Source organism: Nymphalis io, chromosome 8 (assembly GCF_905147045.1).
Source record: "Nymphalis io chromosome 8, ilAglIoxx1.1, whole genome shotgun sequence".
Taxonomy (NCBI): Eukaryota; Metazoa; Arthropoda; class Insecta; order Lepidoptera; family Nymphalidae; genus Nymphalis; species Nymphalis io.
This window is the reverse complement of record NC_065895.1, coordinates 7,822,272-7,841,125: the sequence shown is the minus strand read 5'-3', so window position 1 is coordinate 7,841,125 and position 18,854 is coordinate 7,822,272. Positions and strand designations below refer to the sequence as shown.

Below are 18,854 nucleotides of genomic sequence, written 5' to 3'. Positions count from 1 at the left end.
CAATTCAATAGCATGCAAGGTCAACACTTGAAAGTTGCTATCTCGATGAATGACGAAGGTTAAGAATTCTCTGGACACGAAAGTAGTTCGTAATTATTATTGAACCGACGCCGGCGGCACGTTTGACGTCTCTTTAATTTTCCTCGTACAACATTAAATTTGTCCACCTCAATTGTACTTGCCATATATTATCACGCTTAAAATGATAAATAGGTATGTTTATTGTTTTAACTGGTATCAGGTGAAACAACGTACTATTTAATTTTAATACGACAAAAAATACTTACAGACTGTGTCGAATAGTAATTAAGTGTAATTAATTTCAGAGTAATTTAAAGGCTTTTTTTCTAACGAGGATTGATATCTTTCTTAGAACCATAGGTAGTATAGCTAAGTGTTTCATTATACCATGGATACTACTTTGAATCTTATAAAATATCTTATAATATACACTTTCATACACATATGTGTGTCTTTGTATAAAATGATAAGTGTCTATATACCTATATATTATTACAAAGCTAAAAATTTTACTATCAAGCGGTTATTAATGATTTCTTACACCGTTATCATCATCATAATTTAAAAAAATATAACAAGTATTATATTACAGAAAGATATTACAGAAAGTCTACGATTATATTGATTTACATAAATCCATACATCAAAATATACCAAATTGGAGTAATCATTGCTTAATTTATACAGCGTATTATTATCAACACAACACAACACACTGAGAGATGCTCTCCAGAAATAATTCGACGTTATTCCCGAGTAACGCAATGACCTAGTAATGGTGGATATCAAAAGGCAAAGTACGTATAGAAGTCATCGGAAACTCTTATTAGTTTCATTCATTTCGCATACCTGATAACTCAGCACTCGCTCGCTGACTTCGTCAGACAATAACATGCAATATTATCATACAATACACCGATAATGTACGGGTAAATTTTACATAACACGTTTTTAAAAGAAACCTGTTATCTGTTGTTATAACATTTTGCCGATACAAAACTAAGTACATTTTCGATACAAAGAAATAAGAAAATAAATAAGAATCTTTTACAGAGCACAGCCGAGCGTATCTTTCACTTAATGGCAAATTGCAGGCTTTTTCGCAACAAATAGCCTACAATTAAGAGTGCCTTCTGTTTTGTCAAATAGAACAAATAATAATGTTGACTGAAATTCATTACATTTAAAATTCTTAAAAAAACAAATGAAGGAAGTAGTTACTACAATTTAACCAGATAAAATATAAAATATATTATATATTAGATACAAAGTAGCCGAGTTTTAGTTTTATTTTTTATTCATTATTTATCATCACGACGCGTAGTATCAGTCAAGTCTAATAATCTAAGGGTGTGTCGCAAAGGGTGCATCAAAATCTTTCTACGTCAGACTAAAGACCTCGATCTTATCCGAACATAAGTTCGGATAAGATCGAGGTCTTTAGTAATACTCGTTAATAATATTGAATAAAGAATATAATATAAATTATATAAAAGTGATTTTTTTTTCATAGAATAATACTTACTACTGAATATTCTTCATTAATTCATTTTCCTTATCACAAAATAAGCTACCGACTTGAATAAAATTAAAAATAACTACATAAATTAACATATTTTTTAGCGAACTTTGAGATTTCTTATTCTACAATAAACAAGCTATAGTGACGCTAATGGCAATAAATTACATTGGCAGAGCATAAATGACGGATATAATTTATTACTCTATTTAATGGTTGAATTGAGAGAAATTGTGAAAAGTTCACTTATTTACGGAATATATTCTACAGTACAGTGTCAGTATATTGAGCCCTCTCACAGGGAATTTCGAAGATATATGACAATTTCTTTTATTCTGTGCCAAGAATTTAATCTTTGTAGATAAAGTAAATAACATATTTGTGTGATTAAAATTAATTTTTACACGAAATATTATAAAAGTTCCTTACCGAGTAGAGTTCAATGTAGAAACAATGTAAAAATAAAATATTTAAGTCACAATTAATATTAACTTAAAGATGTAATATAATTACATAATAAGTTTAATCGTTAAGTTAAGATCTTAAGACTTATCGAAAAAAGACAAAAATGTTGTCGTTGAGTTTTGTAAAAAATAATTGTAGCAAATATCGTTGAATTCTATAAATCTTCGACATAAATATTTTATGTATTATCTGATACAGTTCTGCCAGCATTAGCTAGAAAAAGCCCGGTCCGACGATTTACGCTCAGTCATGTTGACATAATTATATCACAATTTTTTTTTTCAATTGTAGTAATTTTATAAATAATTTAAACGTGTAAAAAGATGATTCAAAAGTAATAAGAGAAAAATATTATTTTGATTTTGATTTCAGTCGATCGTTGTTGCAATTGAATTGAAACATTGTATAGTTGACGTAGTATATTCATGTAGTCGTATCGGTATTGTTTGGAAAAAAGCTGATCATTATCTGGTCGCATATACTCGTAAATTAATAATAATTTTTTTTTTATTTAATTTAAAAATTATTTTGTTAACACAAACTATTTATATCTGTCTTACAACTTTAAGCTATATATCCGTATGAGTGTAATAAAGACACTAATATATAAAACTTACCTCTTTGTCATGTTCATATGATGTTAAAATTACCTATCATTACCGATGTTTTTTGTAATGACGTTATATTTTCAAATAGGGTACCATATAAAAAAAAGAACTATTACGACATCTTCGTTTTTTCAATGGCATGACATTTGCTTGCAAACTCAAACTTTGGAATAGATGTCACTTTTAGGAGACTGAAAAACAAAAAAAGTACAAATGTTATTACGTAGGTATAATGTGATTTCAAAATTTGATTTTCAGCAATGATTTCATGCAATATAATCCACCCTTCCATGCTTTTACTTTCTTAATCTGTATAATTATGCAAAATATAAGATAAAGTAAATATAAAAGAATATTTATTAATTACATACACTCATTTGCAAAAAAAGGGCTGCTGTGATTTATTAAGCATGTTACTGGGACGTTATAAAAATGCCGTGGTGTTAAAGAAAGTACAGTTTGAATTATTTTTTGTCTGAGGCAGGTTTTTAGAAAAAACAATTTATAAATAATAAAAATCGAGCAAAATTATGATACTGCTTGATGAGGGTTGACGTCAATGCTTCGTGGCTCAGAGGCTAAATGTGAGCAGCGACGAGTGAGATCACTAAAGCCGGCTCTGCAGACCATCAAAGAAGTGTGTGATTTGACGAAAAGGGGCTCATACTCTACACTAAACTTTTATCTGCTTTTACTTTATCAAAGATAAATCAAACAAAGAAAACGTATTACTAATAGTAACAATAAAATTGTTTCTTAGCTTATGTGCCCCTTATTATGCAAAAGAGTTAATAAAAGGTTTTAAAAGATTTTCTTATTATGGCTAAAACAAACAGAGCAATTAAAAATTAATATATTTTATACAATACCCACAAACCACAAGTAATTATTACTGCTTTAGAGTCCAGTATGTAACAATGTGATAAAACTGAAAGATTAATTTAATCGTGTAGGTGACTATATATAAATCACGTCCGCATGACATTGTGGCAAAAATGTTAGTAGCATTTCTCTGCTAAATCGCAATTCCAATTCATTAAGCGTAAAAATGTACCAAATGTGTCGCCCGTGAAAAGCCGAAACTTTCAGGGATTTTTTTATTAAAAATTATTTTTTCGATCATCGTATGTACATATGTGTGGAATTATCGTTATTTATGTTAAATTTTTAGTAAACACTTTCTAAAAGTCAGGTACGTTTGGGTGAATACCGTATTATATCCTATAAACTTTAATCCTTTAATTTACCGCTAAAACTAATTCATTATACTACACTGGCTAACTCAATGAGTTAGCCAGTGTACTTACAGTCTTAGATCTCATGGTTAGCGACACATACATATTTACGGTGAGAATGACCACTTAACATTAGATAGCCTCTTTCCTTCGAAAAAAAAACCAATTCAACGTTTATATATAATATTTACAGATAGATCTTCATAAATACTTAAAAATATTTTGTATTTAAGTGTTTTAAGATTTTTATTACCATATACCATTAATATTCTTCAAATCAGGTCGCGGCTTTGTGGGCTGCAAATGTATCCGCGTTCATCGGTCCTCAAGAAACGTGCGTGCACGAGGGCCGCATGGCAGCCGCCTTCAACTTACCCATGGTCAGCTATGTACGTAAGCCAAAATAATCATCTATTGCACGTTAAAAACATTGCAACCTTTTATCAGATGACACTCCAATTAAAAATTTGGGCTTAAAGCTGTTCAAATTTGTTTTATTTCTCTTAACTTTTCTTATAAGATAATAAATAGCGTAAATAAAATTTAATCTTAATTTTATGTAAATTGTCTCTTAAAGAATCCAACACAATCAGATTGTAACTTTCCAATTTCTTAAATCTTTATAGAAACTTTAGTAGCAGAGCCAGTACTCCTTAAATTATATCGACGGCTGTGATCATATCGCGGTTAGAAATATAGCTTCTACTTACATTATTTAATGTTCGAAATAAAATAATTTTATATTTTGCTTTTAAATAGAAAATACGTACAATAACTTGAAACTATAAATTTATACTTAACTAATAATGTTCAAAGATTAATAATCAATATAAATTTTGTTAGAATTCTATATTCTGGTTAGAATATTTACAAACACATATACATATAATATGTATTGTATATGAATGTAAGCAATGACATTTATTATAGTTAATTCTGTAGTGAATAAAATCTATTATTTAATGTATTTGTAAAGATTTTAAAAAATATAATCGGAAGTGTATTAAAGTAGTTAGTATAGCAAATATTGTTCCAGTTCTGCAGAGACGTAGCGAGTTCCAACAAGCGCGTGTACGCAACATTCGCCCGCACCCGACCTTCGGACATCGACATTTCGCGCTCAGTCGTCGCCGTGCTCACGCATTTTAATTTCATGCATGTAAACATATCTTATTCTAACCCCAGAAGTTACTAACGAGAAACTGTTTCAAAAAATGAATACTAAAGTTAATTTCTCTATTCCGTTAATAATCAACCGACTAAACTGTTGTATGAATTATATTTACATTTACTTAAGCCAAAATATTTGTATTCACCTAAATTTTTTTGTTTCATTTATAGCTTGATTATAAATATTAGTCGAATTTACCTTCATGATAGTAGATAGGACTTGCGATTATCGCGATTGATAGAGTATTCTTTACAGATAGCTGTCGTCTATTTAAAAGCACCGAACCATGACTTCTCTCGACTGGCTGGTGCGATAATAACAGCAGCTAGTGAAAAGAAAATATCAATTCGCACAAAGCAAGTGTACCGCCAACCTTATTATTATGGAGATATACCAGAAAACATCACCAAAAATCCCTTTCTTGATATTGTTAGAGAAACTTACAAAGATACAAGAAGTAAGTAGCATTGTGCATTTTAATTCGTTTTAACGACAGATATATCGCTAAGACACTAAAGACAAATCTCTTTCAGTCTATGTGTCTGTTGGCTATTACCATGACCACATCGGACTTATGCAGGCTATGGATGCAATGAAGCTCTTAGATTCAGGTAGGACATACTACTATAAAAATATGTATAAATATTTTGTACAAATAAAAAGATAAACAATGAAAGAGGACAATTGTACTTGAACATTTTTTCTATCAATTACTCGCTTGAAAAATAAGAGGGAATAAATTCGATGAGCTGAGACTGATATATGTGTCTAGAATGTTTCTATTGTTGTCTTAGCTATAACATCCCATTATTTCGAACGGCAAAGTTCTGTTAACACCATAAAAACTTTACTCACAAAAGTGAATATTTAGTCACACTCCATTTTTAAGCTCGTTGAATATCGATTTGTCACACCATCACCGCCATTATTATTTAACAAGTATATTGTAAAATGTATTTTAAATATCCAAAACAAAAAAAAAATGCTTAGAAAACAAAACGTGCCAAAGAAACAGAAGGTTAATTAGTATTTACAATTTATCATTGATTTATTACTAATTATAATGTACATGTATATATATATATATTTCGAATATTCGAAATTTCTCATCCAGTCATTTCAACTACTTAAAAATTTTAGGGGAATACGCAGCTATTGGAGTTGATGTCGATAAATATGAACCTGAAGAAGCAATTAGGTACCTGTCGGGCCCGTTACGCAAAGAGCCAGGTCCGAGGGTTCCAAAAGCTTTCCGATCGTACCTCGCAGTAGCTCCCTCCCCCGCTCCCTCATACCCTGCTTTTGCCAGAGAAGTAAACAGGCGACTGCAGATGCCACCCTTCAACTTCACTAATCCCCTACTAGCTTTGGGCGGCGGGAAAGTAGTAAGTACCTATTTCTATTTACGTACAATTTGTTCATACTTAATATTAAATAAAGGACATTTTGTAACTTATTCTTAGAATAATATTATCGTCGCAATCAAAAAGGATCCATACATTTATTTCTACTATTCATCAGTAAACATAAATATATATATATTTATAATATTTACTTCTTTGTAAAGTCAATCGGACTTATAATTTCGGAGATCTTGTTATGAATCAGCCAGGGGTTTAGGGGTCGCTTATTATATTAATTTATTTAAAAAACTTTATTCATCAAATATTTGAAGTTGGTTCAAAAGGCGGATTTACATAAATATATATAAAAAAAATAATTGGGTCGAATTACCTTCAAAACGTTGTTCGATAGTTAGTCATCGGCATAAAATTAAATAATATATTTTGTTGCGAAAAACAAACAATTCCTAGAGTATACTCAAGAACTGTATCTATACATCTAACATAAGTCGTAGACACATCGTCTCACCAGCAATAAATATTTCTACAATATTTCACGGGAACATTGCATACGTTTTTTGTTCATGAAAATATAAAGTTCTTCATTCAAGGCATGAAGTCGATAAATGAAGCGCTTAAAACATAAATATGAGCTAACTGATTGTAAAGACTCGAATGTACCGTTGTATTTACCACCTTTGTAATGTAAACGCAATTTTTATTACCGATGTTCGATTCAACTCACCTTAATATAAATCAAAACGACACGAGACTCCCTCCCACTTACAAATACATATGAATACCATGAAATTACGTAATTGCAAACAAGTGTCGACTAATATTGATGTTACAATAGAAGACGGTCTTTCTGTTATATTATAATTCTGTTATAATTCTGTCTGTTATGTTATAACTCGTGTCCTGCTTAAGGAATATCAAACTTCAAACAAAATAAACAACATTCCATTAAAATTGTATTGAGTTATCACTTATTATTATTAAGGATTAATTTTGTGCGTAAATTGTTTTTTATTTAAGTTAAAAAAAGTATTGATAAAATTGCCGCTGATCAGTTTTTAACTCGTTTTTAGCCTTCTGTTATCTCTTGAACCGGATAACTGATAGCGTTACTGTTGCCCCAAATACTTAAATGGTTATTGGGGTAATTTGTCAACTCCTTTAACAACTAGGCTTACAAGTCGAGTACGTACTTACGAGTAATCTTTATACTTAAAACTGTCAGTTTTGAACGTTATCAAATAAATATTATAACTAATTTGGCTGCGTATTAAGCATCTCTTGTGCGTTAACGCAAAATGCTTAAATATTGCAACAGCAGGTATTAACCAAGTTCTTGGACTTAGCTAAGTCATCTTTCCAGGGTTTTCGATTAATTTAATAATAATAATTTATTATGAATATGATTTATATGGTAAATGAGTTTGGGGTATTCGATGATTCTCATAAAGGATATACAGATTTAATTGTATGTATGTATTGTAGGATTATTACCAATGTTCCGTTAATAAAAAAGAGTGTCTTGCTGGTTGTCGGTGTTCTCGGTTGAATGTGCATTCCGAAACGGTGGTAGCTTTAAATTCAGTTGATTTTTTAATATGTAGGCTCAAAAGTATTTTTAAGTAGCCTATTTGACAAAGCTATACTTTCTATTTATTCTAATATCTTATTTTTTGCTCAAAGTACTATCTGAATAATAATTAAAAAGTATGCTGTTATTACGTGTTGTATAATAAAGATATTGAGATGTGTCCTCGAGAAGTACCGCTTCCTCGATTGTCATTTTAAAAAAAATCGAGTTTTGACTAGACGATGGCAATTTATAAAATATAACCTTAGCCTAATAATGAACATTTAGTACGTACCTGAATAACATTAACCTTGATCTTTTTATTACTACAAGCATCAAATCCGTTTGTATTAGTAAAGTGACAAAATATATTATAGTGTAAGCTAAAACACATTTCGTTTTTTTTTCGTAATAACTTCAACACGTGACGTGCGATAACCGTTACAGTTTTACTAAATGATTTTCAGTTGTTTATTTGATGTCATAAAAGTCAAATAAATAGCTATAAAACAATTCACACGCATCGCACTCACCAAGACGTACCACACCTAAATATTTAAATGCGTCATGTCACTTTAAATGCTGCATAAATGCAAACATGATAACAATAACCACGAAATTAAGATTATAAATAAACTAAAGTCCCACGTAGTACAGTCAAAGCCTGTATGTCCCACAGCTGAGCAAAGGGTTCTGCGACCGTGCTGTGATGTGAGTTGGTAGATAGATACGTATGTGGCAGAATTTCACTTTATGGGATTTTCCTTCGCCGCAGAGCATGTGTTGAATCATAAATATAAATTTAGCACATAAAATCTCCGTGGTTTTTATCAGGAATTTCGTTGAGATGTTTCGGTTCAGATTTTTAAATATTTTATTATGTGTATATGGTTAAAAAGTAAAATAAACATTTCATGTGTTTAATGCACTTAGAATATAATTTAAATAAATATAATTTTCATTTAAGCTATTTTGTGTTATTAACACTGGTATTACCAAATGAACTATTAAAGTAATAAAATATATTTAATATTTGTCTAGATCCCAGTAGAAGCGGCGTGGCTTCACGACGCCGTGTGGGTGTACGCCCGAGCGCTGGCTGATGCTCTGCGTACAGGAGAAGGAGCACGAGACGGTCGGGCAATCGCCATCCGAATGAGAAATACTACTTATCGTAGCGTCATGGGGTAAGAATATTTATCTGACCGTACAATTTTATAACGACGTTTCAACCTTATTTTATTTACACTTATTATAATTACGTAAAACTCACTTCGTAATAAACTGCTTAAACTCGTTTCGTTTGATAAAGTTCATGTACCTGCTAGTATATAATACACGTTCTCCCTAAAGAAATAACATAAATTGATACAACGCGCTTATACAATGTCGATGATCTTTCCTATTAGCCACACACGTCCCTTCGTTACGTAACGTGTATGTTAATATGCTTAGAATGTACTTGAGGCCAATAGCCGAGATGGCCCTGTGGTAAGAACGCGTGAATCTTAACCGATGATCGTGGGTTCAAACCCGGGCAAGCACCACTGAATTTTCATGTGCTTAATTTGTGATTATAATTCATCTCGTGCTTTACGGTGAAGGAAAACATCGTGAGGAAACCTGCATGTGTCTAATTTCACTGAAATTCTGCCACATGTGAATTCTACCAACCCGCATTGGAGCAGCGTGGTGGAATAAGCTCCAAAAACCTTCTCCTCAAAAAGAGGAGAAGAGGCCTTTAGCCCAGCAGTGGGACATTCACAGGCTGTTACGGTACTTGAGGGAGCTGCTAAAGCTAAACTATTCTACTAACAGATTAGTATATCATTCATATTGGCTAAATTCCAATTTCCAAGTGACATTATTGACATGCATCACACCACACACATAGTCTGTATAAATACAACAGCGGTAAGCGACACATAATAATATGTGCCCGCAAGCATATTGTACTCTATGACCTTGTCATATAATTTAAATGGATTGTATTTCACGTGTTTTGTACATACCCTTAAGACTTGTGCTAGAAATCAAATACAGAAATATATAAACTATAATGAATAAACTCCTGTATGCTTTCGCATTTCGTTCGATGCATTTTCTGTCTAACCCGAATAATGTTTATGTTTTAAGTTTTTTTTTAAATGAAGATATTTTGTGTTATGTTATCGGAAACATTAATTTTGCGTTTGCAATTTCATCCGTTTTCCATTGTTCTATACGTAATTACGTGATTCTGTTATTTAATTTTAATCTAGCTTTTGGTATTACAATCAAAATATCGACAAATTTTCACAATCAACACATTGCAATTTTTTTTATATCATAGGCAGGCGGATGGGCAAATGGTTCACCTGGTGGTAAGTGGTCACCACCGTTCATAGACATTGGTCCCGTAAGACGATTAATCATCCCTTATATCGCCAAATCGCCACCAACCTCAGGAACTAAGATGTTATGGTACGCTGGCCCACCCTCCCAAATACAGTACAACAATACCAAGTATTGCTATAACTGCATTTTCTTATATATTTATGATTGCATTTTTTATAATTTTGTAAAAAAAAAACACAAGCTTGTTATCAGTCGATATTCTTACAACAGTCTAATATTAACATTCTTAGAACAGCTAGCTTTGAATTGTTTACATTCCTCAAATAAGTATTAACATTGTTTATTTTTTACCACTTTGACCTGTATCCACTCCTTTAATGAGATGCTAACAATAGTAATGTGTTTTCATTACAGACTTTACATACAATAGAGATGTATTTACACAACTAAAATCTCGATTGATTAAATAAAACTTTTTGTGTTATAAACTTTGTTTAAAGTTTTTTTTTGTTAGTACGTTAAATGTCTTTGTCTTAGAAATAAAACTGCTAAAATAAAAATAAAAAAACGTTTCCATACAACATAACGGATATGTTGCTTAAATAAAAAATCAGTTAAAACTGTAACAGATCTACAAGTCACGATTTGTGCCTAATTTCTAATCCACTTTGTCAACTCTTTCATAAATACTTTCATCACAAAGAGTCATATTATTTTAAAAAAAAATCATTGGAAGTGAAGTGGAAACCTGTTTTCGTTCATTCATAATGGATAAATAAATATATCAATCGGACAGCTACCAAGAGATGATGTGTTTTTGTTAAAATTAATCAAAAATTATTTTAGATCTCGTGCACATCAAACATCGTATGCAAATAATCGTATTATAAACTTATTTATTTTTTTCTTTATAATGATAGAAGCTTGCCTGTACAATATTCAAAAGTAGATACATTTTACAACCAAACAATAATTTAAACAAACTACAAAAAATACATATAAGATATTTTTTTAAATAATAATATATGAATAAATACAATATAATCGGTATCAAGCCAAGTGATTTATCCATCCTTATATCTTACCGCTTATCTTGTAATATCTACAACTAAGTCACCAAGTGTATCTCCAGGCTGTGAGTTCAATTCCTGGGTTTCGACAATAAGATTTTAGGATAATGCTTGGGCTAAAAAATACTTATGCAGCAGGCTGCTCTATCTTAAGAATGGCCGCCGTTTTTGTAATTTTGTATTATTTTGCAAACTGTAAATGCAAATTTTTACAGAAGGTATCTCTTGAAATGAATATATTGTAATGAGGAACAATACTGCGTAACAAATAAGTTCAAATAAGATTATCCTTTCGTTTTCCAACAACACAAAATTGGTAACAAAGATTGAAGTCGGTAGTAGTTACAAACACAAAAGGACATAACATCTTAGTTCCCAAGGTTGGTGTCGCATTGGCGATGTAAGCGATGCTTAACATTTCTTACAATGCCAATGTCTATGGGCGATGGTGACTACTTACCATCAGGTGGCCCATATGTTCGCCCCGTGTACAGTTACTTAGATTCCATAGTCACCAACTCATTGATTGTGTTATGCTACTTATAAAGTTAATGGCTATGGGCAGGTGACTATTTAGAAAATCGTAGAATCTATTTCGCCTTCAACTCCCTTTCGACAATAAATTATAAAATACAAATGAAGTCCGTCTACATCCTAATTAATCAAAGTTAACTCATTTTGACTTCATATAACAGTTATATTTGGTCCAAAAGTTCGGTATTCACATTTTTTGTTAGGGTGATCATTATCATTTTTCTTTTTTTTTAATTATACTCCATTACAATATTTTTTTATTGCATAAAATTGATTTTGTATACATTGGATGTGCTTTTAAAAATTATTCTGTATATATATATTGTTTATTATCTTACTTTTTACTCATTTCAACAGGTACTGGATCCATATGGACGAGAACGGCGATGCAGAAGGGAATTACACCCTGCTATCCATTGACCCAACGCGCTCTCCGGGACTCTATCCACTCGCCGTTTTGCACAAAACCGCTCCGGTAACGTCATTTACTTTTTTCGAAGCTTCTCATAATGAAATATCCTCGAACGATCTTCTTTCTGGAATAAAAAGCTAAATCGCTTCAAAAGAGGCCATCGAGTGAATGGCTCACGTTCCATTGTGGAAACGGAAATAACGTCAGATCTTTAGGATCTCTAAAGATGTCACGTCTGTCCAATATAAAATAACATTATATACACAATAAATGTGATTTCATTTTGAGAAAATAATAATATGCTTTTCTTATGTTCTCAATGTTATTTAAACGTATATTTTTTCTTATTGTTTATATTATAAGAGATAATACTCAAAACGACTTGTAATAAATATAGGATTTAAATTTTTTAAATGGATTATTATTTCATAAAATATTTAATAATAACAAAGCGTAGAAAATACTTGTTCGATAGGTTAGGTATTCACAACTTCGCATCGTAGGACTATAGTTGAGGATTTTTCGCAACGGACGTTTGAAATAGACATTCTTAAGTACAATAAACGTAGAATGAAATTCCAAATAGAGTTTACGCTTTAATAAAATACACAACATTTCAAAAACTCTAAGCATCTTTAGTTATTCTATAAGGTCATTGCACACCCAGTCCATTTACTTTTCATGTCACCAGGAATTACGACTCCTTCGAGAGATCAAATGGCCTGGCGGCCGGGCTCCACTCTCGGAGCCGCCTTGCGGATTTCGTGGAGAGAAATGTGTCAGTAAGTAAATCATAACCTACGCACATATAAACTAGCGTTCGCTGAAGCGGTTTCATTACACCCACGCAACGTCCCGCCGAGACCGTAAAATGTCTTAATGTGTAACGTATGTGTAAGTAGCTAATAGAATAAGCAATAGCCTACTCCATTAGTTGGGCACATTTTGTTAGATGTAAAAAATTTATAGTCGGCTGGAGGTCGGATGGCATTAAATACAAGGTTCGTAAGCGACATCGAGTGGGGTGGGTCGTAAAGGCCTCGTAACGGGCAACGAGTGTGAGTGACAAGCGATGCGGAGCAGCGAGCCATCGGCCGCACGCGACTCCCGCTGCGCCGCCGGCCGCGCGCCCCGCGCCCCGCGCCCCGCGCCCGCCGCACCCCGCCGCGACCTAACAACACTTATACTTTAGCTTTTTAGAGAAGTACAGAAACATTACTCCTAAATGACTGTTCACAGTTGTTGACGGGCATGAAGCTAAGCGTATCCGTTTACTACTACTAAACATACAAAGTGACGAGTGCTAAACTATAGTATTTTGATAGTACGGCTACCAAACTTTATTCATAGTATTTTTTATAACCCATATAAGCTCATATTTATTATAAGTAAACGTAATATCCAATGTTTCTATATTTCAAAAAATAAATGGCTGGCTTATGTATATGAATGTACAGAAACCATCAGCCAGCCAGCCAACTAAAATTGAGAAACAAGTCGTAACTTTAAATTGATCACGAAAGAACAATCAAGAGATTATGATCTTATAATATTAGTTAACAAATCTTCTATATTCGAGTCATGTTGGTATAAGTCGTTATACATAACGACTGTGCATGAGATTATGTATTGCAGAGACTTGGACGTCTTTAGGATATTGACGTATCCAACGAAATCTCTATAATCGGGCTGAACGGATAGATAATAGGAGTAGGTACAAAGTTCGAGCATCAAGATTGATCCTTGAATTAGGTTGCCTTATTACCCACTCTAAGTTAGTATAGCTTAGAGCTCGACAGACGATCTTATTTTAACAACAACAAATTTATGTACCTAATCCTATTATTATCATTTATTAAAAGTACCAAATAAAAATTAATTAAGATACAAAATGTGTGCAAGGCTGTATATTTTGTCGAACATAAGGCCAATTACGGTTTAATTCTTCCATCTTCCAATTTAATACTTCAACGCGCCCGTAAATCCACTTTTATCACTATGTTGGATACTCCATCTGAACCCACTATTTACAAATGAAATTGAAATGCTATTCCTATTCGTATTCGTATCCTTTATGTGTACTGTAAAAAGTATATTAACTAAAATATTCGTTTTAGAATAAGAAATAATTTAACGATTCATTATTTTCCTCTTTTTAATGGGATGGGATGGATTATACAAAATTTTAATGGGATGCCATTGGAAAAAATATTAAGACAATTAGTTTTCCCAAAAACCAAATGCTTGGGTTGTTGGACATCATTAATAACTTATAGTTAAACTTAATATTTTTTTGTAGTAAGAATTCTCTCCTTATTATTATTAATTATTGTTATTCTCGTGTTCTTTGAGTAACTTTTTATTCACCTTCCAAATTCACTACAATAATTTAAGCAAGGTAATCCTATCAAAACAGTGCATCAGAGAACCCGAAATGAAACCCGTCGTATGACCCGAAGTGACGTGCCAGTTTGTTTAGACAACGTGAACAGCATACTAAAGAAGGTCGACAGTTAATTAAAAATTGACTAATGATGTATACAGTTATTTTTATTTGTACAGCAGCGTGACTTTAATTTTATCTCTCGAAAATTAAACTGCCGTGAAATAAATTGCAAAACTCTTTCGTGATAGGAAATAAAGCTGCAGAATCATAAGCGAGTTAACAACAAGCTTACGACTAGTTCTTAAGTTAAATATAAAACAATGAACAAGCTGTCGTGAGTTTCGCTAGGCAAGTTAGCGTGTGTCGACTTATTCTTAGTACTAATAAATAAGTTTTTATCATAGTAATCTCTCGGAATATAAAAAATGTTTTTATTTTGACTGGTGGTAGGGCTTTGTGTAAGCTCGTCTGGGTAGGTATCACCCACTCATCAGATATTCTCGCAAAACAGCAGTACTTGGTATTGTTGTGTTCCGGTTTAAGGGTGAGTGAGCCAGTGTAATTACAGGCACAAGGGACATAACATCTTAGTTCCCAAAGTTGGTCTAAGGGCGTAGGTGACCACTTACCATCAGGTTGCAAGGTAATTCCAATTTTCAAATCTGGTAGTACTTCAGACCCCAACAATTATAGACCCATCTCTGTACTACCAATGCTTAGCAAGATTTTTGAAAAATTAATGCTCAATCAAATGTTAGCTACTTGTATGTATCAAAATGTAATGTATTGTGTTCCGGTTTGAAGGGTGAGTGAGCCAGTGTAATTACAGGCACAAGGGACATAACATCTTAATTCCCAAGGTTGGTGGCGCATTGGTGATGTATGTGATGGTCAACATTTCTTTCAATGCCATACATGTCATATATGGAGTATCAAGGCAATGCTGAGTATTTCCATTACAAGTATTTTACATCGTCAAAGTCAACATATCAACGACCACTAATTTCCTTTCACACCTCATACACCCATCGCTTATTTCGAACAGATATGACATATAATATTATATCGTAGGCCATGTGGGTGCTTGGGCTCTTGGTGCCTCGGGCGGTACACTGGCCCTTTTAGCGCTAGCCGCACTCGCCCTGTATCGCGGCTGGCGCTACGAGCAGGAACTAGACTCGCTGTTGTGGAAGATCGACTTCAGAGACTTGCACCTGCCTGATGAAGATCAACGAACCAACAAACTGAGTAGGTAAACGAAACTTCTGTATGTTGTATGCATGTGCTTGCTACTGCTTCTACTTAACCTCATATATATCGTATGTATGAACTAATAAAACTACTCTGTGTTTTGAGTATGATTTCAATTGAATGGACCTCATACATAATAAACAATTGTGTTTATTATGTATGCATCTATAATGATAGTTGCACTAAAACTTGTCTATTCATTTTACGATACATTTTTGAGTAAAATTGGCTAAAATAATATGTTTATGTAAAATTGAACAACAACACAAGTACAACGAAATCTTTTCAGTGTTCACGTATGTAGATGTTTTGTGGAGCATTTTCTTTAAATTAATGTATTTTAGAATGACTAGTATAAATTCCAAGTTAAATTACAAATACAATTATAAAAGTAAATAATCAAAAATAATAAAATACGATGCCTAAAGCAAAAATTACAAGTGCTTATTAGTAAATCACTAGCAAGTTGGTCAGAGCTAATTTTTTTCAGCAAGATAGCAGTGCGGGTGTAAACACGAACTCTAGCAACGCTATATGTAACGAGAAGGGCAGCACGGGCGGCGCGCGCTCCAGCCAGGTGTCGCTCAGCTCCAACCCGGACCTCGACTTCCGATACTCGGCCATCTTCACCGAAGTCGCGTTCTACCGCGGACGACTGCTCGCTGTCAAACGGGTACGAAGAAACCACATCGACATTAACCGCGAAATCAAAAAGGAACTTAAAATCGTAAGTACTGTAAAACTACTAATAATATCTTTATTATATCTGTCTATGGATTCAAATTTGTAATAAAGCGAAGCGTATACCTATTTATTATAAACAATTTTATTACAATATATAAATACCTATATATATACTATACATAAGAATTGATTACAAAACATAGATAAGCTACCTATCCATGTTTACTTTCAATAAAACTGCCTATAAAAGGTATTTACTCTGTATTACGGATAAGCTTTCGAGCCCTAAAGCCCTTTGTAAACGATCTAAGAGAAACGGTAGCCATTAAAGCTCAGTCGCTCGCAAACATGAATTTTCCACAATAGAACAGGAAGGTCTATCATGCTCATTTATAAAGGCTTTACTGACGCCTCAGGTAATACAAAATAGTTTACCGGAGATACAGACAATGGTATGTATGTATTTAAAATACGAGTGCCTTAGTCTGACGGAGCTGATTAAATAGCGCGCATTGCTTGACGTGAAGTAATGTTCACTCATTAATTTTTCTTGTTGTTTTTCATAACGAAGGTTAAGTCAGGCGAGCAAAAAAAACTTTTTTTATGTAGATATGCAGAAGAAAATAGATTTGTGAGTTCATATTTTACTCTTAGTTTATTTGTTTATTTATTAAAAAAAAAATTTTAAAATGTGAAACATTTATAGAATGACAAAATTTATGTGTAATGGTTAAACTTAGTTTAAAACAAACTAGAAAAGTATCGCAGAACAAGTAATAAGTCACGAAAAATAAACTCACAACATATTTCAGTGGAGAAATTGTTCGGGACGGCTGTTGACGTGATTTATCATATCCTTTATGCGAAAACTTTAATGTAACTTCATCGCACCTTTATGAAATAATCAAATACAAGCGATCGCTAGTAAACCCATTTTTATCACTGTGATAAAAACGTTACTATTATGTAATATAATATTTGTTTCGAGGCGCTTACCTTAAGGTCGTCCAATTTGATTTGTTTTTTTTTTGAGTTGTTGGGTTTTTCTATTGAAAATTCTCAGTAGCAGCCCGGAGTCTGGAATTTGGAAGTGTGTAATCTCCCGTGCCTCGGAAAGCACGTTAATCAATTGGTCCCGCGCCTAACCTCTATATAAGATAAAACTTCGAAGTCTTTTTATACATCAACACACCAATAATTTAATCGTATTTGGTATTTTCATTTCAAATTACACGGGCTCGTATAAAATGGCTTAGTGGACGGATAAAAACCAAAACACGTAATGTTATTTCGTTGTTATTATCTCTGGACTATAATGACGTTTACTGTTTTGTTGAATTATTTTTAAAAATGAAATCTGTAATTTTATATACGAATTCATTCCTGTTAACTCAAACGCTATTCATCCACATGTAACATAAGTTGATATACACAAGTATATAAGTAACATTAAATAGTGATGTTTATCTTGGGGTTTTAAAATTATATTTGATTAGATTATAATAACATTTGAATTTCATTTAAAAGTTAAAGCTCTAATAGTTTTTAATAAAGGCAACATCTGTCAAAATCTCCCTGGACAAGCTATTAATAAAATTACTACTCCTACTACTTTTACCACCAAGTATTTCACTAAGTCACGAGTTTCTTAAGTTTTTGTGTGTTTAAGTTTAGTTTTATACAACTAATTCAACAAAATCAATCAACTAAAATTGAGCGCTAAATAGTACATAAGGGATAATAGATATTATCTTAATGATTTATTTCAATGACGATGTTGATGAAGGAGCCGAGGGTGACGACCACTATTGGTTTCTACCAACAAAGAAATAAATCACAATGCAAGTGTAAATAACTTTATTATAAACTAACCAGAAGTTCTAAAATATTTGATCGTAGATGAAATATTTAAATTTAAGATAATTAAATATACAAATCACGACTTCGTGGCTAGTAAAATAGCAGTATGTTCGATTAATTGAATCAACCACTAATTTGGCATGCGTAGTTTAAATGATTCATGTAAAGTATATAAAAAGCTTCTTAAAGGTAATTCGAGATCAGTTTGCCGTTACGCTGCCCGAAGTAAACTTAGCTATGACAATTGTCATGTGCAATCGCAATATTAGAGAGTTATAATTGTGAAATAAAATGTGTTATTATTGTAATTTAATTTAATAAAGTGTTTTGAATGTGTGATTGCTGTGTAAAGTGAATTTAAATAAATTGT

At 32.4% G+C, this 18,854-nt stretch overlaps 1 protein-coding gene across 3 annotated transcripts in view; it reads left to right on the top strand.

Annotated features, from left to right (window-relative positions):
• LOC126769881 (receptor-type guanylate cyclase Gyc76C) overlaps positions 1-18,854 on the top strand; it is a 43,645-nt gene that overhangs the window by 11,683 nt on the left and 13,108 nt on the right. The window contains exons 4-13 of one of the 3 annotated variants that reach the window (XM_050488833.1): positions 4,130-4,237; positions 4,885-5,007; positions 5,275-5,476; positions 5,553-5,630; positions 6,160-6,404; positions 8,992-9,137; positions 12,249-12,366; positions 12,995-13,085; positions 15,761-15,937; positions 16,435-16,667. In XM_050488833.1, coding sequence (XP_050344790.1) covers positions 4,130-4,237; positions 4,885-5,007; positions 5,275-5,476; positions 5,553-5,630; positions 6,160-6,404; positions 8,992-9,137; positions 12,249-12,366; positions 12,995-13,085; positions 15,761-15,937; positions 16,435-16,667 — 1,521 coding nt within the window. Of the gene's footprint in view, positions 1-4,128; positions 4,238-4,884; positions 5,008-5,274; positions 5,477-5,552; positions 5,631-6,159; positions 6,405-8,991; positions 9,138-12,248; positions 12,367-12,994; positions 13,086-15,760; positions 15,942-16,434; positions 16,668-18,854 lie in introns of those variants that run through there. The other 2 variants (XM_050488834.1, XM_050488835.1) reach the window with 2 other exon arrangements.